This window comes from Mytilus californianus, unplaced genomic scaffold, assembly GCF_021869535.1.
Source record: "Mytilus californianus isolate M0D057914Y unplaced genomic scaffold, xbMytCali1.0.p SCAF_4, whole genome shotgun sequence".
Classification (NCBI taxonomy): domain Eukaryota; kingdom Metazoa; phylum Mollusca; class Bivalvia; order Mytilida; family Mytilidae; genus Mytilus; species Mytilus californianus.
The window spans coordinates 68,618,233-68,635,063 of record NW_026262690.1 but is presented as its reverse complement, the minus strand read 5'-3'; the positions used below and the strand labels follow the sequence as shown (position 1 = coordinate 68,635,063).

The following is a 16,831-nucleotide window of genomic DNA, read 5'->3' as shown; positions in this document are numbered from 1 at the left end:
TTGATGCTACCATAAAGGATACAAGTTTCGTGTGGGTGATGAAATTCTAAAACATTTCTACCAGAGAGGAATAAAAGATTAAAAAGACAGTACTGCCATCAAGGCATTTGTTTCGCGGAGTCAAACGAGGGAGATCGAATGAAAGTAATGAGAAATTAAATCCTATCATAAGCTTATAAAAATGACTTCATTAAAATTCTGTATTTGGGTGATACTCACGCAAGAAAACTTCAATATTTTTGTGTATCCAGCATATATACATTTATTATCATATATGTATCTGTACCAGATCGTGACAAGAAACATTATTATTACATGATTATGATATAAAAATAAATTATTTTCATTTGTCATTTATTAGGTCTTTCCACTTTTCCGTGGAAAGACCTATTGGTTTTCTTCTGATTATTTTTTTTTTCTTCCGCCTAATTTTTTTCTTGCGCTGTATTTTTGTTTCAAAAGATGTCGCTAAGTTTTTTTGTTTAGGATATCATACAGTCTATACGCTTTTGAAACTGACCCTGTATAACCGAACACTTTTCTTTGTAAGAGTTATCTCCCCAAACACTGTTTTTCTTGTTATGAGATCTCCCTCGCAACCGTAAGAGAAAGCGACAAATTTATTTTTCCAAATTGCTCGTTATATCCTCAGAATGTTAGGTTTTATTTTGACCGAAGCTTTACGAAGACTCTATATGAGAGTTATTTCCCCTTTTGTATTTGATATATATGAAATGAATTTGTAATTGGAAAACCATAAGTGATAGAGGCCTAGGGTCTTTTGATTTGAAGTTCTTTGTCCATAAAAATGAAAATGAGGTCAAGGTCAATGGTCGAGGTCATATTTTAGATTTTTATATGTCTTTAATTTCCCTATAATTCTCGACTGGTTATAAATACAAAAAAATTAAATAGTGAAAAATGTTTGGTACTTCAAGGGGCAACTTTGTTACATTATGACTGTATTGGTTTTACCATTGTGTAAGGGACATAACCCCCATTGATTGTTTATAAAAAGACATTATTATGCAAAACTCTAAAACAAAAGGTCCTAGACCCATAGTGTCTTTTACAATGACATTGTCGACCAATCAATCAATCGACCAAGGTTACAAGGTCAAAGGTCAAGGTCATGGACAAAGAGGCACATTATGTGTTTTTGGCACTATTTAAAGAGTTTTATGTGTGTTTTAATGCTTTTGTAGGTTGACATTGACCTTTGACCTTACTACTTGTTGGGGGATCTCTCAAAAGATAGATCCCATGTGTTAAGATATAGTATCTAGGCTTTAAATTCCGTTTTTGCACGATCCTAGAGGCTCGTTTCCATGTGTTTACTCTACTAACAAACCAACCAACCAATCAACCAATCAATCAACCAGCCAGCCATCCATCCAGTCAATCAATCAATCAATCATTGCATGCATGTTTCCGTCTCATGTGTTTAATACGGGGTCCAAGATCTCCTTTTTTTCTTTTTCGCTTGTGTCAAGTGACCCTATCCTACGTGTTTAATCAATCAATCAATCAATCAATCAACCAGCCAACCAACCAACCAACCAATCAATCAATCAATCATTGCATGCATGTTTCCGTCTCCTGTGTTTAATACGCGGTCCAAGATCTCATTTGTTTCTTATTCGCTGTTTCAAGAGACCCTATCCCACGTGTTTAAATAACCAAAAAACCATCCAACCAATTAATCAATCAATCAACCGACCAACCAACCAACCAACCAACCAACCAACCAATCAATCAATCAATAAACAAATCAATTAATCAATTATGGTTCGGAGGGGAAAATACCGTTAACAATTGTTTTTAAAACAATTGATTTATATTATTGTAAAAAAAATTTCCACATGCTTGTTATCTGATATACTCTGAAACTACATGTCCAATTGATCTCAAAATTTGCAGTAAGCAGGGTATACATGTATTACATCTTCATAGAACAACGTGGTGCAGCTACCTTCCAAGAATTTCCGTAGAGAAAAGAAATTGCAATGCCGTAAAAACCACTTGCTACCTCCGTAAATCTCAGGGAAATCCTACAATAAAATGTCTGCTCCTAGATTAAAATACAAATCTGTGTTACAAACTGCTGCTGAAAAATGTACATTGTACGAAAATAATCGATAAACGTGTTTTAAAGTTACACAGGATCAATTAATTCCAAAGCATGCACTGCTCGTGAACTGTGATCGAAACGTCAATTACCTACAATGACAAAAGAAAACATTGTGTAAATTCCGTCGCTATGCATGTTGTCTGTTTAACGTCCCCACCTAAAAAGAAATAAAAATACTAAGTTTTCGCTAATATAAAGCCTCGTCACGTGACGCCACAACCTTGCGCGAGACAAAGACGCGCGCGGACCCTGAAATAGAATAAAAAGTTTCCAAACTAAATATAGAAACTTAACCAACACACCAATATGGACCCTTTAAAGAAAGAAACAAACAAACAAACTAACAAACAAACAAACAAACAAACACACATATATCAATCAATCATGTTTCAGAAGGGGGAAAGACCGTTTACAATTGCCTTTTAAAGCAATTGATTTATATTTCTAATTCTTTCTGTTTTGTCATTACCTAATATTTTTTTCCCATCAAAATACACTATGTCACGTGACAAACCGCGTTTTCGTAATGCTTCAGTAACACTAAAATAACATACATAGAAGCATTTAGTTCGTTTAAACTGTTTGCTGGATAAACTTTCATTAAGGATAGGATTGATTGACTTACGCTCTAAGTAGATCATATAATATCCATTGCTTTTGTAGGGGTTTCTTTTGGTGTCCGAATTTATGTGTTCTCTATATGTTTTGACATAACATTTTTTTCACCTTTTTGGTCAATGCTTGTCATGTCTTTGATTCGCGGCTTCTGATTGCCGAAGTGTTCCTTACCATTGGAGTTCGAGTTGAACATTTGATTAAAAAAACATAATAACAAGAAGACAAATAATGCCAAAATAAATCAATTGAATAAGAATTGTTCAATAATTGGCACATGAGGGACCCCAACACACATCAGCTTTTCTCGTACAAAACAAGTACTAATGATAATATAAATATATATTAAATATATATAAAACATTATATAAATATAAAGAATTGTATATTCTACATACAAATATATGCACTTATGTAGTAATAGTTTTCTCAGTACTGTTAACCAGGTTTCTTCAACATATACAATATTTATTTTGCTTAGCTATAATTTTTAATTTAAATAATGAGCCATTATGATCCTCCCTGTGTCTGAAGTTGCAGGTTTAGCAAAAGGCGGTGGTTGTGGTAGTTGGGTTAGCATTATGTTAAAAGATTCCCATTTAAGAGGATAACAGTGCTGGATAATGCCATATTGTCTGCGGTGTCAGTCTGGTAATGTTCGTTGTCCTAAATTGGAATACTTTTAATTGTTCTATGACCACTTATAAAAACCACTTATAAAAACTGTATAATTTATATTTTGTTCAAAAACTGTATGAACTTTTTTAAAGATATTTTGCATATATAGATTCAATACAAGGCATGCCTGTCCGTCACACAGGGTTCACCATGCAAAGCTTGCCATAATTTTATTGATAAGTAGCCAACACCAAGTGTTGGTTATGAAGTTTGGTTCAAAGATACTATCAATAATAAGTTCATTACTCTTAAACTTTGTTTTTTATTTGACCTTTTGATTTTTTTTATTCGAGCATCACTGATGAGTCTTTTGTAGACGAAACGGGCATCCGGTGTACAAAATTTTAACCCTGGTATCTATGATGAGTTCATTGTATTAGGTTTATATAGTTTATCCTCTTATAGTTGATGTGTTTCCCTCGGTTTTAGTTTGTAACCCGGATTTGTTTTCTCTTGATCGATTTATGACTTTTAAACAGCGGTATACTACTGTTGCCTTTATATATAGAATGATAACTTTAAGGATTAATTGAGTTTTTGATGATGCGAATGTTAATTAAATATCAAGTATGATAATAAAGCAATTATATAATTCATGTTTTGAGACGGTCCCTGTACGCGTTGTGTATGTAGTATTTAATACAGCGTGCTATTGTGCATTATGACAATAAAACTGGGAAGAGTTTATTAATATATAATGTCCCAGAATTTACAACGTAATATCTTATATTTCAATCATAGTCTGGGAAAATGTCGTAAAGCATGAGGAAAATTATCAAAACGATAGTTCTGTTATAAATATTTATCATAGGTCGGAAACACAGTGAATGGAAAGCAGAAAGATATTTAAACAAAAGGATTTTTCTGTCAAAAATAAATAATTTCATTAATAGATAGTACCAGACCAAGAGAATATTTATTAAAGTTATCAAGTTTAAACCGAGACTAAATGTATCCTTAATAAAATATAATCAAAAATGTTTTACATGTATTATGTCCCACAGGTTTAAACAGTGAATACATTTATGGAAATTATATGCAACATATGAGCACCAATGAGCAGGGATGCGTACAAATAATTAGGTAGCTAAATTTTAAACGGTAGTGAATGAAAAAATACTTACATGGTTTCAATTCACAAGGATTTTAGATCCTTGCATCTCACAAAAAAACGTAATTAATATTTTACAATAATCTTATTTTTTTTTTATTACTACGTTAATTATTTTATACTGTTTTAGTATGGTTTTATAAGTCTCTGCTTAAATTTTGTATAGCAATATATTCATATAGTTGAAAATAAGACTTTAAGAATAGATTGATTTGATAAATAAAATGTCCATCAGTAAATAGTTTGTGTTTATTGATATTATATTCTTAATTTTCGGAAAAGATTCATTAACAGGAATGTATGTTGATTAAGTTTCAATTCTTTTTTGTTTTTGTTTTTAATAGTTCAACCTTATAGCATCAAAATCCTTGCAATATGGTACGATTTTGAAAATTCTATTCATTGTGTTACATGTTACCAGCTATCCTACACATACACACGTCTTGATTTATTTACATTATATATCACCCTGTTCACACGACACACTATCGGTTTGCGTTCACCCAAATTCCGGATTAAAGGACAATGAATCCGGAATCAAAACACTTGAGGTAGGTAGTTTGACATCCGAATTCAACTATTAAACATTCGATTTGAGCCTAGATTAATAAATGCGATGATGCAAATGTGTATTCTTACCCAGAGTATCAGTGCGTATGCTTTCTATTTACTATATCTTGCGCAAGAAAACCACGTGCAAACATAAATATTAATTTCACTCGGGAATGTGAATTTTCGCATTTCTTATCTAAATTCAGGACACGGCAGTAAGAGTTTGACATGTGACTTTCAGGCATGGTCATCATTAAGGTATTCTGACCTCTAGCTGTTTCTCTTTTCTTTTTCTTTTTTGAGTGACTGTCCTTTTATAAACTCCGACATTTTCGAAATGCTAAGGATTTCTACCCCAGGAATAGATTACCTTAGATGTATTCGACAAAACCTTTGTTTCGAAATTTTGGGTCCTCAATGCCTTTCAACTTCGTCCTTTATTTGGCCTTTTTAACTTTGTGATTTCTCGCGTCACTGATGAGTCTTTTGAAGACCGAACTCGCGTCTGGCGTACAACATTTTCATCCTGTTTTTTTTATATATCTACATATCTTTTTATATAAATTGGTTTCTTTTGAGAGTATGTTCAGGTATTCATACAACTTCTGAAAATAAGATATTCTTCAAAACCAAATTTTTCTGTAAAATATTTGGATTGATTTAAGTAACTTCAGGAAATCATTTAAATTTGAGATGTTTTAAGAGACCAAAATACTTGTCAGTAAATAAGAGGTCCCAATGAAGCTGGTGTGTTACTCTCAAGAAAAATATACGAAACCTTCTTATAAGTTGCATGCCACACGGTCACTTCACATGGAAATTGATAGATAAATGCATCTAGATTATGAAGTAAACTGAGTGCTTAAATTTATATTGCGATTGGTTTGTGCAATTTGCGTTAGACATCCGGTTTTTAGAAACTGGGATATGCAAAAGCATTAAGAAAAAAATGATGTACACTCAGCCCAAGTAATAAATAAAATAGTCTAGCTTAAAAAGGTAAATTCAAATAGTAGCTGTATATATACACTTTTCTATTCACAACTAAAATCCAACATTAATTGACTTGTGCAAGAATTTACACACAATTATATATTTTCAATTAAGGTTTTAACATCATCATTATCTTATTCTATTCACAGTCAATTATGTCAAATCAAAAGCAAAAAAAAATAAGCAACAATCTTTTTATGACCAGCCAGCGGGCTCTGGTTCACCTGTTGCTTTCCTTTTTTAAAGAAAGCAACTTGTTTATATAATTGAATTGAATGTAATCATATCTCTCGTTCTTATTTAAAGCTATCATCTTGTATTAACCATGGTATCTTGGTGTATATTTGAAACACCCGATTTCGATTATTAATATATAAATAACACATAACTGAGAGGGTGATAGAGCAGATTGTTACCCCGAGAAAACATTGTCAACTGAGGCGAAGCCAAGGTTGACAATGTCTTTTCAAATAGATCTCACAATACGATATGCATACATGAATTATTAACACCTTCTATATATGCATTTAAATGTTTGTATACGATTGCACTAAGAATATCATATCAAAACGAGTGTATTAATTATTGCTCTTAAATTACCGACCTATGTAGAGGAATGATATATTTCAACGGAGGAGTAATTGTACGATATAAGTAAGTGTTAAGTTGATAGACAATAAGCAAAAGCGCTGTGCAAGACACATAAATACGAGGCAGGTCTATGTGAAAGAAGTAATAATTTACTACTGTACAATTCGGAACGAACAAATCGATTATTAATATATAAATAACACATAGCTGAGAGGGTGATAGAGCAGATTGTTACCCTGAGAAAACATTGTCAACTGAGGCGAAGCCAAGGTTGACAATGTCTTTTCGAGGGGTAACAATCTGCTCTATCACCCTCTCAGATATGTGTTATTTAATTTATTATACTGAATGTTCTGTTATTACTGTCGATTAAATATCAAATTCAAAGTAAAAAACTAGGACGTCTTGTACTTAACAACCATCCGTATTTAATAAAGCGCACACTTGATTAAGCGTCTCCGTGAAGGGTAATAGAGTATTTGCCATAGGATAGAGTCGTATTTAATAAAGCGCACACTTGATCAAGCGTCTCCGTGAAGGGTAATAGAGTATTTACCATTGAATAGAGTAAATAAACACCCTCGTATAAGCCAATCAAAATATTGCATTTTTACGTGAAGTATAATAATACATATTGCTTTCAGTGCAACATGAGATAAATAGATCTCACAATACGATATTCATACAAGAATTATTAACACCTACTATATATGTCTATGTGAAAGAAGTAATAATTTACTACTGTACAATTCGGAACGAACAAATCGAAAAAGGTAAAGTTAACAAAACAATGTAAGTTTTCGTATTTTTTTCATTTGAGATATTACTCTTTTTAAATAATTACCATCAATCAGTAATCACAACCACTCAGATATGAAAAGACTATATCTAATATATTTATGAGGTTATTTGAACATCTGGTTACTTTCATATCTGATAAGATAATAAATCATTCATTGTTTAAGATATATCAAAGTTAATCGAGATTGGACCGTTAAACATTATTACTTAATACGATTGAAATATGATGCTTCTTGTAGTTTCTAGGTCAGAATATTTAATAAGTCATCTATTACTTTCATCTTGTATTCTAGATAGTATCCTTTGATGGCTGACCTCAATTTTGACAACGGACGATGAACTGTTTGTACAGTCATAGATTGGTTTATACATCTATGGTACAGTGTAAGCTGTGTGAGTGGATCATTTTGTTGGTAAGTTTTGAACACTTAATCATTTATTCAATAGTTTAGTCTTTTATGAGGAAAATTTAAGTTATTATACCACAACACAGATAGTCATACGATATGAATGGAATTACGAATTATCAGCAAGGCTAAGACAAGACAATGTACGTCCATGACATATGCGTTGTAGTTGTGTTATTTGTTAATGATTCGTAGCATTTCATTTAAACCAATGTCATAATTTATCTTGAAGTTTTGAATGAAACCTAATCTTTCGTTCAATAGTCGTTTTTCACAAAGTTACCAAAATACTTTGAAAGTTTGTAAATGTGTTACTCTGTATTTCTTTTGTTATCTATATATTACGCGGTATATATATATTCATTATCAAAAAAAATCTATAAAGTCTACCATATGGATCTATAGTCAGCTTTGTGGAGAAAACATCACAAGTATGATTTACTTGTGTCTCATCCATCTTGCTTAGATTTAGCAAATAAGATATATAACTATAGTCAGAAGGATATTCACTTTTCATTGGGAAAAAGAGAGTTGCAAACATAACTTCCAAGTCTCCTTATCTTATGAAATGGTTTTTTTTATGTCTTTTGCAGAAAGATTTCTTACAACAAAATGGAGGCATTTTGCTTTAGAAAAAATAACGTTTAATTATCGATGAATCATTCCAATTTTTTTCAAGTCATTAATGAGGATCCATATTTATGTTTTTGATTATAACACTAAAAAAGTTTAAAGTGATATTAGGGTTTTTTCTTTTGCCTGTACGTTCGCTGGCCTGCCTTTTATATTCACAATACATCACAAGCAGAATATAATTTCAATCAGAAACTCTTAAAAAATAATCAGTACCTAGTAGAATCGTGCTCCTATTTTGGTTTACACCTGAATGATACTTAGTTGTTTTCCAATAGCAAAACGTACAATTGCAGTTCGTTTGGAAGCCTTTGATAAATTTTACGAATAACTTGCCTAGAGTCACAGAGATTCAGACATTTAAGTTACGTTTGAACTTTTTTTTTCAATTATTAAAACAATAAATTGACATCTAGATATCTTTTTTTTTTTTTTTTTTTTTTGTCTTGGTAATGTTGATTTGGTGTACAATTGACTTATATACCACTTACATCTATAAAAAAATATTCTCGCTGACATACGTAACCTAAAAGTTCTCAGGTTAAACTTAAACGTTTAATAGATGCCCACATATGATGCCCATTTCCCGATCTTAATACATAAAAGAAGATTTGAGGTAATAAACATAAATAGTTCCAAATTTTCTGTACCAGATGCGCATTTCGACAATCAATGTCTCTTCAGTGATACTTGAGGTCAAAATATTTGAAAATCCAAAGCATATTAAAAAGATGAAGAGCTATAACCCAAAAAGGACAAAAAAGTATAGCCAAAGCCGGGCAAGGAATCAGAGCTTTGCATGAGGGGCATATATTCCTAAATCTAAAAATTTTCAAAATTTTGTAACAGCTAATTTTAATAACACAAAATCCGTATTTTCATGCAGGTGTCTAAGTAAACATCAACAATGGCTAAAAGCCTAAACAACCCTAAAACACATTAAAGCTCAAAAGACATGATAAGGGCTTCATGAGGTCTTCAACAACAGAAAAACATAAAAATTATTACACAATTTGGATACTCACTTTTCCCTGTCCGCACACCCACCCATCCGTCACATACTATTAGCTGGTTTTGGACTTCCTCCAACCATTCCAACAACCACTGACGAGGTTTGACGTTTTCATATTGTAGAATGATAATCGGTCCAATTAATACCAGTCAGAAAGCACCATAGTGACACAAAATGGTCCAGAAATACAACGATCAGCGGAACAAAGATTTGGATCAAGGTTGGGCTTGGGTAATAATGATTGCTGCAACGGGAACCATTATGATTAATTCAATACTCCTTCATTGCACCGGAGTCCTGCATGTTGCTCTCCTGGAGAAATTTGAAGAGGACAATGCTTACACATCATTGATTGGATCAATATACAGCTGTCTTTTCTCATTTGCTGGTAAGTTGTTAAAGCAAAACAATAAGTTGCACATCAGTCAGTAACAAAACACAAAACAAACAAACAAACAAACAAACAAACCAACCAAATTGTACGATTTTCGTACGTACAACACTTGTTTCTGGTATATCGTTCTTTAAATACGCTCGTGAAAAAAAAGTTTCGAAAATATGTATCGTTTTGTGCCTAAAACAAAAATGTCTAGACAGAAAAGCCAATCCATGTATGGTCAAATTTTCTTGAAAGAGTTGTAACCTTACATTATTTAAAGTTGGTTTTTGCTATACACTTGTTTGCCATTTGATAATTTCAAGTTGGTTTTGCCTTATTACCTTGCTGGAGTATATAACGTATATACCTCTATTGCTGTGAAATCGACCACAATAAGTGAAAATTATATCTTTCCCATTTATTCGAAAAGTCAGTTGAAAAAAAAACCAATGACACGTCTTCTTCAAAACAGGGCGTTATTTATCATTTATCAATTTGCCCAATAGGAGTTCTTGATAACTTGATTTAATTGTATACAGGTCCTTTTTCTAGCATCGTAATAAATGCATTCAGCTGTCGAGTGGCCGTGATGTTTGGAGGAGTTGTAACATTGGTCGGATTTGGACTGAGTTTTTTTGCTGCTGTCAATCTTAACTATTTACTTGTTACATATGGATGTGTTGCAGGTAAGTAGGAATAAGTTACCCAATACATATGACTGAATGTTTCCTAAAACAAAACCTATCACCAGGTTTTAAAGGCAAGAGTTTTCAGTCATAAAAAAGAAGAATATATTCCTTCCAAGTATCCAATATACATTGAACAGAACCGCTCATGAAATTCCAAAATATTTTGTGAAGGATTACTCACCAAAACTGAATACGCCTACTGTCCTTACTCTGAGAGAATGAATTTGATATCTCATATTATATATTTGTTTTACATTTTACCTAAATAATTATAAAATCACCTCTCTTAATCCATCTGAAAATAATAATCCCAAAACAATCATACTTTACCTTGTATGTTTTTTTTTTATTTTATCTTTTTTTTATTTATGATGAGCATCTACTTGTAGGCAGTTCAATTATTTGCAATTTTTCTCAGTTTATATCTTAATTTTTTATTAAGTTTTGTTCTGTTAAGAAAATAATAGAAAGGATAATACAATATGATAACTCTGAGTTTATGGGTTCCTTTCTTTTCGATATCACTTTTTGCCAGAATGTTTTCTTATAAACGTGCTCAATATAAGGGAGTTCAATCTAGAAGGGATAGATTTTTTTGTGAGAAAATTCTCTACTCAGTTAATAAAAATTTCCTGATAACAATTTCCTAAGATAAATTCTAAGTTCCAAATTTATCATATTGATAAAATGACCATTCAATACAGAGTTTGTTTTGTATTATTCAGTATGTATATACATTGTTGAAGGCAGTAAATTGCTCTATAGTAGTTTTCATCCTTGTCCTTTGATCTCTAGTAGATATATGTCTCATTCGCAATCATACCAGATCTCTTATTTTTTAATTTGTTTATCTAGTATCATAATTGAAACTGTGTTACATGCATGTTTTTAAAATCTTAACGTATTCATTGTTGAAGTTCGTACATTGCTCTATAGAAGTTCACATCCTACGAGTCGCCAGGTAAACTAAATTTGCGATAGTAAAACTACCGATGGACGTCCGCAAAGCTTCAAATACAATACAGTTATCTCTAAATCTAGTAGATATATGTTTCATTCGCAATCATACCACATCTCTTATTTTTTAATTTATTTATTTATGATCATAAATGAATCTTTGATACATGTTTTTTTTTTTAAATCTTAACATATAATTTTCGAAGTAAGACTTCCGGCATTTATATTTAAATGTGTCACTTGGTTCGAATTGGAGATGTAACCACAAAATCTTTTAAAATATAAAGCTTGATTATGTCAAATGTTACAAAAATTGTGGGAGGTGGTGGTTCTCTTTAGACATAAGTGAACTTCATTCTTATGATCATTGCTGAACAATCGTTTGTTCGCAATCAAATCAAAGAATAGGCCACCTAGGCAACACTAGCTTCTTCCAATTTTTAGTGGGTCTTTTTTTATCAATTATATCCACTGTTTGGCTGGATGAATGAAATAATAAAAAGAAACAGTAATAGAGATAGAGTACACCAACGGTTCTCGAAATAAATTAAAAACTAATGCCATCGGTGTAATTTAATCCGTCTAGACGTACAAAAATTTGTCTTACAATTGTGAAATTAATGCTGAAACAGATTTCTGTCGCTTATTAGCTGAGGAACAAATCATAACCTGATTCTACTTCCTTATTTTACATATCAAACATGTCATGCACGTTTAACCTAATTACTTAGGGAAAATAAAGAGGTTCTTTCCATTTTATCTTGACTCGCCAAGATACTTTATACTTCTGCATTTCATCCAGTGTAAACTGATTTTAGACATATTCATCTCATTCGAGGAAGAGAAATATAATCATCAGCCGATTGTTTTGTCACATTCAAATACTGGTTATGTGTACCTGCTGTTGCTACTTGTAAGCAGAGTTTATTTTAATAAAAAAAATGATTATCAAAAGTATCAAATAACGTATATAAGCAAATATAGGTCATCGTCCGGTCTTTAATAATGACCAAATACCCATACCGTAAGCTACAAGAGGCTCGGAATGGCAAATTGTGACAGTTCATTAGGAAAAATTTACGGTATGTTTATGCCAAAAAAATAAACTAAAACTAAATACAGTAGACAACAACCAACGACAACCAATGAACTACAAGTTCCGATAGTTAGTTATCGGAAAAGATATTTCAGGTTCAACAAAACTAAAGGGGACTTCCCAAGTTACTTGGTTAATGAAACAAAACTCATAAATGTTTCTCATTGATATGTTAAACATCATAAAAGCCGAACGAATTCGAACCGGAAAATCCGGATGAAATGGTAAGTTTTGGACATAAGAACGCCCGTTTTGTAAAATCAGGTTAATGAATAGTCAGTCTACAGAAATAGAAAACTAATACCAATGAAAATAAAGATTACATTTATACCAATGAAACCAAAGCTTTAATTTTGAAAGCATGTTAATGTTGCACATCGAGCTATGTTCTACACAAACAATAATCTGTTTAGATTTAAAAATTAAACATTCTATATCAGCACAATGACATTATGTTATTCATTTTTTGGTTTCATTAAGTTCATGTTATTGATGTAATATACTTTCAGTACGAAATATATGTCAGTTTATTGTATCATCTACTTGAATATGTTTTATAGGTATTGGCGTTGGTATGAGTACGATTTCCGCCATAACTGTTATTGCATATTTTTTCCACAAAAAGTATGGTGTTGCAATAGGTATAGTAATGAGTGGAGCTGGTTTTGGAACATTTATAACAGGTCCTTTGGTGCAATATCTTATCATGGAATATGGACTTCAAGGCACTTTCCTGTTCTTAGCTGGACTCGGAGGAAACAATATGGTCATTGGCGCGTTGATGTTTCCCTCTGACTAAGAACATAAACATAAAAGAGAATCCAAATTAAATTACAACAAAGATACAACACCTAAACGACAATGCTGTATAAATTACGATTTACAGAACTTTCTTCATATTAACATTTTTTTAGATAAAACTTTTATGTGTTGTTGTGTTCACTATTGCTTATGGAGTATGGCTTTCTCTATACTTATGCTACATTTAATAAATTACGCAATAATCCAAGGAACTACAAATGAAGCAGCTGCATTCCTTATGATATACGTTGGTATAGCATCGGCTATCGGAAGGCTAATATCGGGTTTTTCAGTCGGTTATAATGATTTAAATCCAGTTTTGTTAAACTTTGGATGTAATGGCATACTAGCCTTAGCAACTGCATTCTTTCCCTTATATTCTGACAAATATTCAGGACAAGTCATATTTGCTGTTATATTTGGATTATACTCTGGTGGCTTGAGCACAATGATTAGTCCGTTGTGTATGGATCTACTTGGGGCAAAAAAGGTTGCCAGTGGAGTCGGTACTTTATTTTTCATTGGTGGAGTAGGATATCTTGCAGGACCACCAATATCTGGTATGTATATGACTCGTCATATGATCATTTAGGTAAAATTAAATCCCGAAGAATCTTGTTTATTGGATAAATCTAATTCAAACATTGGTAAACTATTGTCTAATTTACTATATTGGATAAGATATTACTATTTTGAAAGGATATTGGGTCTAGTTTTTTAAACACAACTCAACTATCAATCTCTTTACAGGTTTGATTTTAGACTACAGAGGAGAATACAAAGAAAGCCTGTATTTATGTGGTAAAAAAGTTTGGTTTGTTTTTAATTTACCTTATATTGTCAACCATTGTGACGGATAATCTATTCTCTAATTTTTATGCTATTTTCACATTTCTCGATCGGTGTGAGAAAAATATTTCTCATCTCTAGAGAAAACTTTGTTCTAGGCAAATAATTTGTCGAAATTCAATTATGACGTCAAATTTTCTTGATTTCTTCTGAATTTGCTATTGTGACGTCATGAAAAAAGGCGACCATGTCTGATGACGTCACATATAAAGAGCAAAACTTTCTGCAAATCTTTGAAAAGGAAGGATACACTTTGCTAAGATATCGTAAAATAAAACATTACAAAAACAGATTCCACCACTATATCTCGTGTTTTACGATATTTCTCTACTCTCAACAGTTAAATTTTAAATATTTAAAAAGCTCGGCAAGCTTTGCGTTTTAAATTTTAAAATTCAACTGTCTCGAGTAGAAAAATATCGTAACACACTTGATGCAGTGATGGAATCGATATCTGCATAATATAACAAATTGCATCCTTATAATTTATTAGAATACTTTATTAGAATACAAATAAAACTAAAAGAAATGCAATGATTTAGGGCATTTGCGTTTGGCTAACTCTCAGAATATCCCTGGCACCTATTGATACTCTTACAAGCGAAATGCTCATGCTAACTATGAGTATCGGCTACAATTAGATATTAATACATATACGAATTTAAGCAAACATGGTAAGTCATAGCATTAATAGACGATTCACGCGAATAATCTATAATCTTGCAAAGAGAAAATCAACCTTCTAAAGCTATCTTTAGGTCTAAAGTTCAAAGTTTTTAAATGAATTCAAAACCATTTATTTTAGTTTTTGTGTGAATAAAAGCATAGATTAAGCTGATCATCTACATCAGTTCACGTCTTTGTACTTCTCCCTGGGAACCGTTTTCCCAGTAGCTACATTCTAAATTTTCAGCTTATCATTAATGGGTATTGCATTAAAACTTAGGGTGCAACAACCTCAGGTAAACTTTATCTCACATGATTCTTATTATTTGTTAATAATTTTTTCCCCTATTTTGCTTTTCAAATTGTTTGAGTCAATTAAGATCATTCCATTAAAACCCGTGTCTTCTGCAGTAAAATAGATGCATTCGTTTATGTAAGACGCCGATAAAAATAAAACTATAAAATCGAATTCAGTTTTTAAAATGATTGATTCGATTGAAACCCTGGTTAGTTGAGTATTTTGATAGTGAAGAATTACAATCTCTGAAGGTTTGTCATATTCTTATTTTCCAGGTTGTCTCTTCCTCCTATCAGCCATGTTTACGATTGGTACAACTTTATTCAGAAGTCAACTCAATGAACACGAGGTTACTATTTCGTTGGACAATTTAAAAGATCCAAATTTTAAAATATTTGATGAAAAGTTGTTACATAATTTGAACGTATCCGTAGAAGTTCTTCCGGAACAAACACCAATTTGTAATAAGGAAAAAGATGCACATCAAAATTATGTTGCAGATGATAAAACAAATGAACAGACTCCTTTAACAGAATAGTGTGCACAATAAGAATTTAGATTAAAATGAAGTGAGACATTATTAATGATTCTTTATTAATTTGCAGCAAAATTCATAAAAGTTAGTTATGACATTCCAGCAGCGCCTGCATACGGAGTATATATCTCCCAGTTGATATGATACTCCAGGGCTTGTATTTCCTATCATGATTTCCTTGGTCGAAGGTTGCTGCTCACAAGGAAGCTATTAAATCAAGAGTTCCAAGTAGTGAAGTTAAAATCGTCCCTTCGTAAATTTTACGGACGCCATCACGAGTTGGTTGACCGTTACGGAATATCCGTTTCACAGATGATAGCGGATATGCTCCTAATGTCGTAACTACAATCCTGTCCCCTTTTCCCGAATGTGACCTACCGAATTAGACTTTTTACCGGTTTTGTACTAACTTAAGCAACACGACGGGTGCCACATTCGGAACAGGATTTGCTTACCCTCCCGGAGCACCTGAGATCACCCCCAGTTTTTGGTGGTGTTCGTGTTGCTCAGTCTTTAGTTTTCTATGTTGTGTTTTGTGAACTATTGTTTGTCTGTTTGTCTTTTTCTCTTTTAGCCATGGCGTTGTCAGTTTATTTTCGACTTATGAGTTTGAATGTCCATTTGGTATCTTTCGCCTCTCTTTTTTCTTGTCAACGTACCTTTATGTTGTTGTATGAAAAGGAATAACGTCCATAATTATATGCATGAACATTGTATTTTAGTTCCCATTTCTTATGTTGGTAACATTTTTTTCTGACATCCAACATCTGAATTTCATATGCCCAGTGCCTTGATAGATATGCTTGAAGCTACTATTTCTTTGATATTTTACAAATCTTTCTTATCCCACTTTGACAAATTTTACCAAGCTGATATTTTACATATACATTTGAATGTACATAACTATTCGTAATGTCAAAATGGTCAATAGCAAAAAGGTGAATGAAAATATTCAGTACAACAGGTAAAGACATTAGGCAGATTGATGCTCTTGACATGATACTAACAGGTATGTCTACTATATCGACAAAATAAAC

The 16,831-nt window shown here is 32.1% G+C and overlaps 1 protein-coding gene and 1 long non-coding RNA gene across 2 annotated transcripts; both read left to right on the top strand.

Moving 5' to 3' along the window:
• The first annotated feature begins 6,625 nt into the window (after positions 1 to 6,625).
• On the top strand, positions 6,626 to 9,906 carry LOC127698713 (uncharacterized). Its single transcript, XR_007980939.1, has 3 exons — positions 6,626 to 6,734; positions 7,766 to 7,885; positions 9,647 to 9,906. It is a non-coding gene; the product is annotated as an uncharacterized LOC127698713 (long non-coding RNA).
• A 3,691-nt stretch (positions 9,907 to 13,597) lies between these two features.
• On the top strand, positions 13,598 to 15,828 carry LOC127698697 (monocarboxylate transporter 12-like). The gene is made up of 3 exons (XM_052202323.1): positions 13,598 to 14,006; positions 14,197 to 14,247; positions 15,535 to 15,828. The coding sequence occupies exons 1-3, from the start codon at positions 13,604 to 13,606 to the stop codon at positions 15,795 to 15,797; spliced, it is 717 nt and encodes a 238-aa protein (XP_052058283.1). The 5' UTR covers positions 13,598 to 13,603; the 3' UTR covers positions 15,798 to 15,828.
• Positions 15,829 to 16,831: the final 1,003 nt, after the last annotated feature.